Genomic DNA, 14,335 nt, shown 5'->3' on the forward strand with positions numbered 1-14,335 from the left:
GTTTCAGTGGTCATCTACACATTATACTTTCTTTTTAATAATTTTCCATATTTTCTGAATTTCTAGAAGAAACATATTCTATACCATCCGAAAAAGAAAATTATACATAAAAGGGAAATAATCAAGGTCTTTGGCTCCCAGCATCTCCACCACAGTGAAAGAGGGGGAATGAAGGACCTAAGCCTTCCACTGGGCAAAGTCAAAGCTCTCCTCTTTTCAGTCTCTGGGTTACTTGATCTTTAACCCTACTGACCACTCTCCTTGAGACCCACTTGTTCCTCAGCTTTCAGAACACCAAGTTCTCTTAACTCTTTTTTTCCTAGGTCTCTGATGCATCAAAAACCTAGACCTCAAGTCTGAGTCTGATGCTATAATGGAATGAAACTTTGGGGGGTCCTAGGAGGAGAAAAGGGTTATTTGCATAAAGGAGTAATGTCAAAATTTATGGCCAGATGTTGTACTGTGGCAAAAGAAAGACACTGCACATTGACTTGAATCTGACAGACTTAAGACCCCTTTGACCCATATGGCAAAAAGTGACATTAAAGACCCAAGACTTCATGAAACTGGTATGGCTCTCTCTTCCTGTCACATAAAACCTTTCCTCTAGGACCCCTGAGCCACCATGTAAAAAATGAACTAGTCCAAGAGTATCCTTCTGGAGGAGCCCAAGCTAATTGTGTGGATATGCCATTTGAAGAGAAATACGATGTAATGGTTGTTGCTTTAAGCCACTATGTTTTGGTCAGTTGTTATGCTGCAACAGATAATTAGAACAGCTTCCTTCCTACAAAAGGGGGTTAATACTACCGTAGCTACACAAAAAGAACTTGTAGTGAGAATTGCGACAAGATTCTATTTTAATTATCTCCATAATAGGTTCCAGAATTACCATGGGAGAAGGGCCCTTTTTGTTTAGAAAAATACCTTGATTTGCCAATTAGGAGTGGAAGGCGAGACCCTGAGGGGATGAGTTGGCACAGAGAAGTAAAATGATAATACTAAACCACTCTAAATTGAAAATGGACAGAAAATTGGAAGTAGGGAAGAACAGAGAATAGAGGAGGTAAAGAGAGATAAGGGGAGAGAAACCAAGGAGGGACAAGCAACGTGGCCAGAAGTTGGAACCCAAGTTGCAAAAATGACCAGGAGACTTTTTAAAAACATAGACATCTAACAAATTTGATTTGGTTGAATATTTATGATGGAAATCTGAATTTCTCCAAAACTCCTATCAGATTTGCTACCAGTATAGATATCTTTTGTGACTTAAAAAAAAAAAGAAAGAAAGAAAGAAAAGTGGAACTAAGAAAAATGTTTAAGTATCACACCTATGTTGACTTGGTGACAACAGGGACAGGTGTCACTTCCAACACTGAACTAATTCAGGATAGTGGTTTCCAAATAGGAGTGATTTTGCTCCCCGCCCACCCCAGGCAACATTTAGAAATGTCTGGAGACACTTTCAATTGTCATAACTGGGACAGGGCAGCCACTAGCATCGAGTGGGCAGATACCAAAATTCCTCCAATATGCAAGACAGCCACCCACAATAAAGAACTGTCCAGCCTAAAATATCGAGGTTGAGAAATCCTGATTTAGAGGAAGCAAAAGATCTGAGTCAGATGTGTCCATGAGAACCTAAATCTCCAGCAGAATTTGTAGAAATCTTGGAGAAGACATTGGACTTTCTAGCATCCATTGAATGTACTTTGAATCAATCTTATCTTAATCATCAGGGCAGGGCGGTTCTAGTTAACATCTGGGTTATGGCATCAAAGCTAACAAATGAACCAGTCATGGCTCCTATCTGGAAATAATAGAAACAGCCTCCAGGAAAAAATGAGCAAAAAAGGAATGTATTAATAATGGGCATCCCAGAGAATCATTAAAAGGGCTGGAGAAAGGGGCCTGGAGACCACACAGAAAAGAACAGCTCATAGAAGCAAACTCTGTAACGGGGCTATGAAGACGTCAGTGCTCCCACAGCTGTCAGAGACACTGCTGGAAAGAAGGAAAGAGAGCAAAGCCATCAGATAGAATGGATACCTGAAAAGAGGAAAGGAGAAGAGCTTCCAGGTTGGTGAAGATGTGGAGATGCAGGGAGAGTGGCAGCCTGGAGAAGACATGGAAGCTTGCACCCTTTCTCCACACCAATGCATCTCTTCATCTGGCTGCATATTCGTACCTTTTACCACATCCTTTAACACACCAGTAAATGTCAGTTAGTCAATCAAAATGCCCTAGTGGAGGCTCTCCGGACCCTAAAAGGTAGTAAGACGGCAGCACTGGATGCTGTGCTCCTTGGGCCCCTGCCCAGAGATTGTTCTTTGTTGAAGACCACTCCCGGGCACTCCACACCGGAAGGGCTGCTCATCCAGCCAGATGGCAGGTGATGGAAGTTTTGGTTGAAAGCATCCTGGCTTCTCCCAGTGGCCGTCTCATTCCTACTAAAGCATCACTGAAATGATCTTATGCAGGCTGACAATTCAGTGGGATGAAACAAGGCAGATCAAATGGGGGGGGGGGGAATACATGACATCAAAAAAGTTCATTTTACAAGCATATAAATGTCTTTCGGCCTTAACATAGAAAATCTAAATTCAGCCACTTATGCTTAAAAGTTAGTTGCTATTTTTGAACCCTTAACCATAATCTAGATCAGACCACATTAGGATAATTATGATAGCCTCCTAACAAGGCTCTCTGCTTGTAGCTTCCCACCTTTACCCACCACCCCACAACACACACACACACACACAGGTAGATTAACCTCCATGGAGGTTTGAATCATGATGCTTCCTTGCAAAGAAACTGCACGATGGTTCTTTGGCCAGAAGAAAAATATCCAAAAATAATTGGAAATATTCAAGCTACTTTATAATCTATTCTAAACCTACTTTCCAGTTTTCTCTTCCAGGGAAATGGTTTGCATTTTGATCCTAAATATACCAAATACATCCAAATGACTGTATGACCTTGAGAAAATTAATATATTTCTCTGAAGTCATAAAAATACAAAATGGAAATCCTCTTATCTGTGCTGTTCATTGGCAGAACTGATAGCTTCAAATCCTGTGTCCTGACGAAACTGGAGGGTAAGCACTAGCACACAGTCTTTCTCATGCTCTTTGCTGATGCAGTAAGACTACCAAGTCCAACCCTTTCTCAATCAGATCTCTAAGCTGCAGCCTAACATATGGAAGGCTGTAGCTCACATTAACCTTTTCTTCCAGTTCTCTTAAAATAGCCAGGCCTTCTTGACAGGTCCATGGAATGGTCCTGAAGTTGAGAATACTTCGATCTCTTTCAGTCTCTCTGTGTAGAGTGTATATTTTAATGCAGTAGGAATCAGTCTCAGACTGCAAAACTCAGGTATGCAATAAATACTGCATTCTTTACATCAACTGAATTTTAACTCTGAGCCCATGTTTAGTTGGTTTCTAGGAAATTTAACGCCTGCCAATATGGTGGAGAGTAAAATAAAATTAGTTACTCTACCATTATGGAGAATAAAATGAAAGTGGGTTTCATGGTGTTTTAGACATTGATAGAGGTTACAAAGTAATCTAAAACTCTAAGTTCAATGGGAATATAGATAGCAAATGTAACCAGAAGACAATATTCCATTCTTGGAGAATAGCAACATTATCATGGGAGAATAATATGATTGTTGTTGTTGTTGTTGTTGTTGTAGCTGATGCTCATAATGGCAGAGCTAGGGAGTCTGCACAGCTTTCACGTGCTCCTCTGTAGTTCCCAGCTTTCTTTGAGGTTAAGTTGGCCATATGATGAGGTTCTGGCAAATAAAATGTGGGCAGAAGTGATCTTTGACCTCTTGACCATTCTCAGAGTGGTCATTTTCAAGTTTTTTCTATTCTAGTCCTTAACAATCATCCCAGACAACCCACTGGACTCTCCAAAGTGACCTTGAAGACCAGATGTTTCAGATGGTGTAGGCTCAAGCAGGAAGCAACGTGCAGTTCCGAGTCTCCAGGCTTCAAGAAACCCCCCTCCCTCCATTATACATTAGACTGTCATTTGAGAAGGAAAGAGCTGTTTGTGATTAAGTCCTTGAAATTTGGTAATATATTTTCTAGAGCATCATATCCCACTCTACCTCAACTAATACAACTAGTAAGTGTTTACTAAATATCAAGCACAGCTCTAAATGCCTCAACATCTATTAGCTTTTTAAATAATGAGATAGACACATTAGCCCATACATAGTATAGGGTCATGGTAACAGAACAATGCAGATGCACAAACCTGAAACAGTCATTGAACTACAAATTCACCACACACATCCTTATAGTATTTCGCTTTTCTAAATCTCACCCATCCCCAAGGACGAAAGAAGATGGCAAACAAAGAAAACAAAGGAAGAAAGGGTTCTAATTTCTGTCTGTTTTATGTAAATGTGTAAATCCAATCCTGCTTGCTCAGAATTCCTTGGGTATTGTGCATTCCTATCATCTCTCCTACTGGAATAAACAGGTAAATGAATCACTTTGTCTTCTCTAAATGCTGGCACCATTGTTGTGTAGGTTGGTCTCGAGACCAGGAGATGGTAGATCTCACTTTTCTGATGGCTTTCGTGAGCTATATCAGGATTACAGCTCTTGTAACAAGCTACTGCCTCAACTGCTCATCTTGGCCCTTCCTACTACAGAAGAAACTCAAGACCACCCAAAAGATGAGAAAGTAAGGAGGTTGTCAACAGCTTGTAACAATGAGCAGCAAGGGTATGGGATCCTGTCTCTCTGCAAGGCACATAGTCCCAACTCCTCTTACTGAAGAAGACACGAGTAGGCTGGAAAGGAGTTTGTACAGGTAATTCCAGAATAGACTGCCATGCAGAATTACTTAGGGACTAATATGTATTTTATTTCTTGCATAGGCCAAGTTTGGGAACATGGTGAAAGTAGAAGATATATTTTTAGTCTAAAAAGGAAGCAAAAAGCAAATGTTCCAAAGTGTGAGCAAAAATACCTCCAAGCAGGAGGGAGAAAGCCTCAGAACCTGGAGAGTGGAAAAAGGTAATACTTCTGCCTGCTTTGGTCGTGGCATTGGGTCCCCAAAATGAGACAGCGTATAAGTAATCAGAGATAATAGGAAACTTTGAAACAAATTAGGAACTAAATGGCAAAAGTTTTCTATGATGGAAAGATGCAAATACATCAAAGGAAAGAACTGGTACAATGCTCAAGCATACATATGCATAACAGCAGTATGCTGCTAAACATTCAGCAATCAGGTCTACTATATACATATATATATATATATATATATATATATATATATATATATATATACACGTTTTAGTAGAGATAAATGCTTGATTATTTTGATTGCTAGCTATTCAGCAAAGAAGTTGCTCACATCATTGACCTAGGGGTTTAAATCTGACATGAATATTGGTTGCTATTTGCCTAAACATTAACAAGAAGAAAGTGAAACAACAAAGATATACGCGAGAACTTAAATAATTCATGAAAACATCATGACGTCTTTACTGAATAAGATAAAAGATTTTAAATAGTGGAAGAATATTTCCTCAGTTTTCCGTGCTTTTTACAATGAAATAGCCACAGACGCAACACACTTTAAAATTTAACCTGTAGTATCACTGTTTTTCCATAACTTTCTTAAGACTGAACAATCAATAGAATGATAAATAGAGCCTCGATTGTAAGTAAGCAAAGTAAGGGTTTGCTTACTTCTGTGGTGTAAATACTGCCACCAAAACTAATGTCAAGCTATCAACTAGATGTCAGTGAATGTAGAGTTGGAAAGAGATACACAATAACATGCTATTATATAATTATTTACCCCACACAGATTTACTGGATATAGATAACAGTGTGCATAGAAGATAGTTCTTTTTATAATTAGTGGTCATAGGTAATCTCTGTTGTCCCCCAAATTCCTAATTTTCATGATTTTTTGAATCTTATGGATCGGCTGTTTCTGATCATCCTTAGGTGGAATCTTTCGAGGGGCTGAGAACCCTCCGAGATCTTGATGTCTCCCAAGTATGGGAACGGTAGTTAGGGGAGAACATTCTCCTCTTTCTGGCCTTTATAAATCTCTACCCTCCAACTTTTTTTTTTTTAAGATTTTATTTATTTGACAGAGAGAGAGAGAAATCACAAGTAGGCAGAGAGGCAGGCAGAGAGAGAGAGGGGAGGAAGCAGGCTCCCTGCAGAGCAGAGAGCCCGACATAGGACTCAATCCCAGGACCCTGGGATCATGACCTGAGCCAAAGGCAGAGGCTTTAACCCACTGAGCCACCCAGGCGCCCCTCTATCCTCCAACTTTTGCTTCTCCAAGGCCCTTTCTACTGCCAGGCTCCCAACAAAATCCTACGACAGACTTAAGCTTTCTTAGAGAGCTTTTACCAAAAGAGCCATTGAATTCCCCACACATTCCTTCCCACTAACATTCCTGAGACAAGGAAATTACAAAAACTGTCTCTCCTTTCAATGCGGGAAGGAAAAGAGAAGTCTGAAAAATTAACATAAATTCAGTTCAAAAGTTTACCTCAACTAAGTAGTGTATAACAGCTGGAGAAAGTCTTCATTTTTGGTTTGAGTGTCCACAGTGAAACCACATTTTCTTAGTCAATAATGTATTTGACTAGCAGTCCTTGATGCAGTTTTTTTTTTCCCTAGTCAATTACTAAAATACTTGTGGAAACTCAGTAAAAATATGAACATTTATAACCAGATTCACAGGACTGACCACTAAGAATAAGACTTGTGCAGTAGAATTAAAGGTTATAGTCATTGGGACGCCTGGGTGGCTCAGTTGGTTAAGCAGCTGTCTTCGGCTCAGGTCATGATCCCAGCGTCCTGGGATCGAGTCCCACATCAGGCTCCTCACATCAGGCTCTTTGCTCCGCAGGGAGCCTGCTTCTCCCTCTGACTCTGCCTTCCACTCTGTCTGCCTGTGCTCGCTCTCACTCGCTCTCTCTCTGACAAATAAATAAATAAAATCTTAAAAAAAAAAAAAAAAAGATTATAGTCATTGACCAATACATCTTTTGCTGCATAAAACAAAGTAAACCCTCTGACCTTAGGAGAACCAGAAAGGGAAAGAAAAGAGGAAGCCTGTGAAAAAATATTGTAGGAAAGAATGGAAGGAGATATTATACATAAAGTGTAACATACCACCTAGCACATTACATGGGTGTCCACTGGCAATAGTAATAACAATAGTCTTCATAATAAAAAGATCCATTATAATAAAAGATCCAAATTCACAACAGTGAATTTATTATCTATGAGTTTATTCACTATAGGGACAAGAAAAATTTTTAGACAGTAATTTTACATCTTTAACAAGATGAAAAAAACCTTGACCTCTAAGATACACGTTCCAGAAAGCAATAAAGATAAGTAAAGGAAAGATTTCAAGATTTACAATGCAAAAGTAAATTTTAGAAACTACTTAGAAGGCAAAAGTGCCACTGTAGAAAGTGAAATTTGCGACATGGAATGCGGACTTGAGGTTTCTTCTTAGATTTCAGGAAAAGAAGAAAAAGGTATGAAAGTCATTAAAACTAAGAAAATGATAAATATAAAGAACAAATATTAGAAGTACAGTTTTAAAGCAACAGCTATTTCTGAGTGTGACTGAGCTGCATAAACTTGATACTTCAAGCACGCGCACATACTCCTTAGCATCAGAGAGACCTCACTGAAAAGAATTTAAATGGAGCTGTGAGGTAGGCAGAATAATGCCTCCCACAAAGAAGTCTGCATCCTATTTCCTAGAACCCGTGAATATGGCAAAGGAGAATTAAGGATGCAGATGGAATTAAGGTTGCTAACCCCTGACTTTAAAATAAGAAGATTATGGGGCCCCTGGGTGGCTCGGTGGGTTAAAGCCTCTGCTTCGGCTCAGGTCATGATCTCAGGGTCCTAGGATCGAGCCCCACATCGGACTCTCTGTTCGGCAGGGAGCCTGCTTCCTCCTCTCTCTGCCCGCCTCTCTGCCTACTTGTGATCTCTGTCAAATAAATAAAAATAAAATATTGGGTAAATAAATAAATAATAAAATAAGAAGATTACCCTAGATTCTCTGGATGGTCCCAATGCAACCACAAGGGTCCCTAAATGCGGAAGAGGAAAGCAAGGCAGTCAGGGTCAAAGGCTATGATATTACCAAGATTCAAACAGTCATTGCTAGCTTTGAAGACAGAAATGAGCCAGAAGCCAAGGAATGTGGGGAGCATCTAAAAGCTGTAAAAGACAAAGAACCAGCTTCTTCCTGAGAGTCGCCCTCCAAAAGGAAGCAGCACTGTACGCATTTTGTTTTTAGCTCAGCGAAACCCATTTTTTAAGTCTGACCCATAGAACAGTAAGATAATGTTTGTTTTGTTTTAAGTCATTACATTCGGGGTAATCTGTTGTAGCCAAATAGGAAACAAATACAGCTAGAATAAATTCTACATAGTACACAAGCTGTGTGCCTTTCATATTCACTGTTCCCTCCTTCATACACCCACAAGACTGCTTTTCTGTTACATTCATTTTGTTTTTCTTCCTGTATCATTTTTATAAGAAGTCTGTGATAAATTTTAAAGCCATTAGGATGAAAATTTTCCAGTATGTACAAAGTGAACAGAATAGTATACGGAGCCCTCAGGTACCTACCACCCTGCTTCCATAATTATCTACATTTTGTCATTCCTGTTCTCCCCCTAGTCTCCACCCACTTCAACTCTCCCCACTCAATCAATATATAAATGCTTGCAAACTTGGAAATGTGAAAAAAATCTGAAACTTGGAATGCACAGTACTTAGCTGCACATTATGATAAACAGATACATCCAAGTAACTCAGACTCCTAACATTCCCATCTTCCTAAAAAAGTTCCCTAATGTTCTTTTCCCACTCCCAACACCCATTTTCCCACAAGTGGAACATCCTTTTTGATTTCAGCATGTCTGTTAGACGGATTCATGTTGTTACACGTCCAGTAGTTGTTTCCTCTTTGGTGTTGAGTAGTATTTCCATGTATAAATTCATTTATCCATTTTCTTGTGATGCACATTTGGTTTGGTTCCAGTTCTTGGCTACTATGAATAAAGCTGCTATGAACATTTTCGTATAAGCCTTTTTGTGCACAACATGTTTTTTTTTGTTTTTTTTTTTTGTTTTTTTTTTGTCTTAGATAAGTCTGTATGACTGGAATTGCTAGACCAAAGGAGAGGTGTATGTTTAACTTTGTGAGAAACTGCCAAATATGTTTCCAAAGTGGTCATATCATGTACGTTCCCATCAGCAGTGGCTGACAGTTCTGGTTGTCTCACATGCTTGCCAAACTTGGTATAGTTTTTTTAAGGCTAGTAGTTTTAGTGAAGATAGAGTGCTGTCTCATTGTGGCTTTAATTTGCATTTCCGTGATGACCATTAACATTGAGCACTTTATGTATGAGCACTGTATGTAAGATATATATATCTTCCTTTGTGTAGTGTTTGAAGTTTTAACTGGGTTGTGTCTTAGTCCATTTGGGCTGCTATAACAAAATACCATATATTGGGTAGCATATAAAGACACAAATTTCTCAGTTCTAGAGGCTGGGGAGTCCAAGATCAAGGCACCAGGGTGGTCTTGTTTGGGTCAGTGAGAGTCTGCTTTCTGCTTCATAAATGGCTGTCTTTTTTACTGTAACTTTATAGCATGGAAAATTCAGGGAGCTATGTAGGGTCTCTTTTATAAGAGGCTAATCCCATTCCTGAGGGCTTCCCCCTCATGATTTAAGGCCTCCCAAAGACCCTTAATCCTAACAAAATGGGCCTTAGTACAAACATTCAAAGCAAATTTTTTATCTCACTACTGAGTTGTAAGAACTTTTTACATATTCTGGAGATGTATACTTTGTCAGATAAATATTCTAAAAATACCTTCTCCAAATTTGATGTTTGTCTATTAAATTTTCTCAGTGTTGTTATTTCATGAGCAGAAGTATTTCAGTTTGATAGAGTCTAATTTATCAATTTAAATTTTGTGGTATTACATGCTGTGTGTGACCTAAGAAATCTTTGTCTATTTTAGATTTATAGTTTTTATTTTTACATTTAGGACTGTGTCCCAGCTTACATAATTTTTGTTTATGTATAACAATTTTTGTATATGATATAAATTTATATTAAATTTTATGTGTATCATATGTAGGGTATATTTTTTCCCATATAGATACTCAATATTTTTCACATCATTTATTGAAAAGACTTCCATCTTTATTGAATTGCTTTGGTGCTTTTGTAAAAAGCCAATTGACTGCACAGAGATCTGTTTCTGAGCCCTCTAATTTGGTCCCTTCATCTATTTCTTATCCCAGTACTATACTATCTTGATTATAATATTAAGTCTTGAAGTCAGTTGGTTATAAATACTCTAGTTTTGTTCTTTGTTTTGGATATTCTAGGCACTTTACATTTCTACATACATTTTAGAATAAATTGTTAATTTCTGCAATACTTGCTGGGATTATTTTGGGAATGGGCTGAATACATAGACCAACTTGGTTCTAATACCTTGGCAGTCTACTAAGCAAACCAAAACAGAAGCCTATAAATGCCTAAGGTTAAGAAAGCAATACTGATGAATTACTGAACTCGACACCTGAAACAAATGGTATACCATAAGTCGGCTAATTGTATTTAAATTAAAAAAAAATAAGGCAACCAATCACAGTTAACTAGACTTTCCCAAATAAGGAAATCATGTAAGCTATTAGCCAAACAAATAATTTCCTTGCTTTTGCTTCCCTTTTTTCTCTATAAAAGTTTTGTCCCTGGCTCCTGTTGATGGAGCAATCCTAATCAATTCTGGCTTGGCATTGCTTAATTTAAATCAATTTTCGATCAAATAAATGTTTATAATTTTTATTATGCCTCAGTTTATCTTTTAATAATATAAATTCCAATCTTTCACTATTTCATACAATGCAAAAATAAACATGCCTTTGTCTTTGCACATGTGGGAATGTTTCAGTATTCCATTTCTGCCTAGAAATAGAATCACAAAAAAAAGGGGAGGGGCTTTGTGAAATGTAAAGGTAACCCATACATGAGAGGGGTTAGTTTACCATTATTTGGTTTCTCTTATTTTTTAAAAACAACTGGGAATCAACAGTAACAAAGGAATTTTGCACAACTCTGCAATCCTGGAAAAAGCTACAGTTTGCAGAGGTCAGTATAGCAAGTTCCTAACTGGACCTGCCATTAAAATAGTCACCACAATAAATGTAATAAAGAAAATCCCCAGAGTCCTACGTTTGGGAAGTTTACTAGCAATGACTGGGTCTAATACTTGGCTTTGTTGTGAATGGATGGATACTGATTTAGGATTCTGGTGACTAAGGGAAAAGGAGTTGGGGGTGGGGGTGCCCTTGAAGTGAAGAAGGCGGAATAGGGCCCTTTGATTTTGGTCTTGGTTAAGCCAGCAATTGACTTTATTACCTTTCATGGACCACGTCTTTTTATGGGCCTCAATTTCCTCATAAAACACAGAGTGTTAAGGGAAAACAGTATTTAAAGTCATAAAACTGATTCAGATTAGGTAGGAAGAGAATGAAGATACGGAAAGGGGCTCAGGATCTCTGAGCTCTGGAAGCTTCCTACAGTAAGAGTTTTGGGCGTGGAAGAACCAGCAAAAGAGAATGGGGAGTAGCGGCTCCTGGACAAAAAGGAAAAGGTTATGTCCTAAAAACACAGAGGGGAAGCCAACTAAGGAGAGTGCTGATTACCAACATTCTAAACTAAATGCTGAGGTCCAGTGGCCACTGATAATATGGAATTGTCAGTGGCTTTGACACACGTCATTTAAACAAATGAGTGGGATTAAAAGCCAAATGAAGACCATTTAAAAAGTGAATGGGGGCGGGGGGATCATTATCGATGCTTTTATAAAGCGCACAAACTTATTCCAAACCCACAGCTGCTCATCCGAGCCCTTCTCAGATGTGACCTTCAGAGGATCCTAAAGCACTTAACCAATCCACGACTCCTCTTGCTTCCCAGGATTGTTCTGAAAGTGCTTTGTAAACAAGGACACCGAACAATCCACTGGCAACCACTGGCTTTTCTTATACTATTACCCTTTCACTGTATTCATTTGGTACTACGTAGGCTCCTCCATGCCCCCTCAGTACTAAATTTTCTTAAATCGGTAGCCGATAGCCACCTAGAGAGAATTTATCAATCCGCTTTCTTCGCCCTACAACCGCCAGTCCCTGCTCAACTCTCCACTCCTCCCCTCTCCAAATCTTTGACCAGGGAAACTCAAATTTCGTTAATTCCATCCCGGAAACGAAGAGGGAGGGAAAAGGTGAGGGGAAGCGGAAAGTGCTTGTTTCCTCTGGAGGCTCAGAGCGAAAGCACTACTCCTCCGCGGACCGTTTGTGCTGCCCTCCTAGGAAGGGTGGGTGGGTGCTTGTTTTTCTGACGGACCGAGTACGGGTGCCGGGCGGGCTCTCACGGAAGTCCATGCGCCATTGGGAGGGCCGCAGCGGCTGCTCTGTGCCCTTGTTGCCGAGGGCTTCTTCCTGGGTCATTCCTGGAGCAAGGGCCGGACGGGGGCTGACAGCCGGGCTCCCGCGTGGCCCTGTAGGCGCCTGTGTGACCTCCTCGCCGGCGGGATGTGGCGACTACACCGGGCCGCCGTGGCCTGGTAAGTGTGGGCTCCGACCTGGCCCGGTTATTTCTGGGGCCTCCGAAAAGCCGAGTTATTTCATCGCTACCTCCAGAATGTGCACTGCACATAACTTGCAGGTCAGGCGGAGGAAGGTTGGAGGATTCCGGGATATTTTTGAGGACCCGTGGTTACAGGAGCTCTGACCCGGCTTCCCAGAGGGGCCGGCTGCAGTACTGGCCCTTGTTCCTGTCCTGTGCCACTCGAAGATTCTGGGCTCTTTTCAGTCTTGGCCTGTCTCTGTTGTCCTCTTGTCCCTGCCTCTTTCACCTTTCTGTCCTTGCTGTTATCTGGTTGCTTCTTGTTTCTGCCCTCTGCGTCCCTGGCTCCTGGCTCTATTCATGTGTCCCCCTCTCCGCCTTTCAACTCTTTCTTCTACCTCCACGACAGGTGTACGTTGCTCTTGCGGGTACTCGTTCTTCTCCCAGAGTGAGGAGGCTCTGCCTATTGTCCTAATCGTCTGAGTTGACTTGCTTTGGAGTCTGATCTGGGCGGTGACGCAAATGGTGTCGGAGATGGTGATTAGAGATGCCCTCTCAATAGCAGCTTTTCAGCGTTTAGGGAGGAAGACTTGCTTTGGATGAAAAGTGGTGAATATAGCACCAACTTTCTTATCACATGGTTATTGCTGCCCTGGCCTGGTTTAATTCCAAGTTAAAAAAAAAAAAAAATCTTAGGATCCTTTCATTCCTGTGGGTTACTATATACATTTCAAAAAGATTTAAATTTGACTTTATCTTTAAATGTATTTGTGTTCTGATATCCTTAGATACTTTCAGGCTTAACTTATTGTTGCAGGCTGTTAATAAGAAGTAATATGCATCAAATAGGGTTGAAAAAACTTGGTTTTCCTGAATTAGCCTCTCACCACCTGTCTTGAATTTTTTTCATATTGTTTAAAGGGTATGGATAATTGATGGTTTTTATAAGGAATGGTATCCATTTTTTATGAAGGTTGAGTCTAAATTTAGAACAGGATGACATACAATAGTTATAGTCAATTAGAATAATTGGGTAGTTATTTCTAATTTTATGGAATTTGAGTTTCTGAGTAAATCTACAGCTCTTGATACTGCAGTAAATTATTTATTACCTTTTTATTTCTACTCCCGGTTTCCTGGAGAAACATACCTAATGCTATTTAAATAAAAAGGGAAAAGGCTTTGCAGAAAACATCATGCTTCATTGGAACAATTGAGACATGTGGGAAAACTTTAAAATTTGAACTTAACAGACTGATTAATAACTGATATTTGTTTATTCGGGTGGATGCTGTTGGGCTAAATTGTTTCTTAAGTTATTATGGACTCCACAGAGTCATGGCTTAAAAGTGTTTATGTTGATAGCACAGTTTAGCTTTCTTGCAGAAGAGGAGTTGTGGAAGGTTAGAAGCGTCAAGCTCTGGAGTTTTTCTTTTGCTGTATTTGTTTTGCATGTTTGTTATGAAGGAGTACATTTAAATTCCCATTTTTAAGCAGATCGGAACATAAACATTTTTTTGATATAAGGTATGTAACTGCATACTCACTGACAAATAACAAGATAGTGACCAACATTTATTTAGGTGCAATAAATGTTTGGTAAATTTGTTGAAAAAAGAATTCATATTAGGAGATGTTATATACTTAAA

General features: G+C 39.5%; 1 protein-coding gene across 5 annotated transcripts in view; it reads left to right on the forward strand.

Moving 5' to 3' along the window:
• Positions 1-12,438: 12,438 nt before the first annotated feature.
• Positions 12,439-14,335, forward strand: part of OPA1 (OPA1 mitochondrial dynamin like GTPase) — an 89,785-nt gene continuing 87,888 nt past the window's right edge. For 3 of the 5 annotated variants that reach the window (XM_082685800.1, XM_082685798.1, XM_082685799.1), the window contains exon 1: positions 12,456-12,684. In XM_082685800.1, the coding sequence (XP_082541926.1) occupies positions 12,653-12,684 (32 nt within the window). In that variant the 5' untranslated portion in view covers positions 12,456-12,652. Of the gene's footprint in view, positions 12,685-14,335 lie in introns of all 5 variants that reach the window. The other 2 variants (XM_082685797.1, XM_082685796.1) reach the window with 2 other exon arrangements.

The sequence above is a fragment of the Mustela nivalis genome (assembly GCF_964662115.1).
Source record: "Mustela nivalis genome assembly, chromosome: 1".
Taxonomy (NCBI): Eukaryota; Metazoa; Chordata; class Mammalia; order Carnivora; family Mustelidae; genus Mustela; species Mustela nivalis.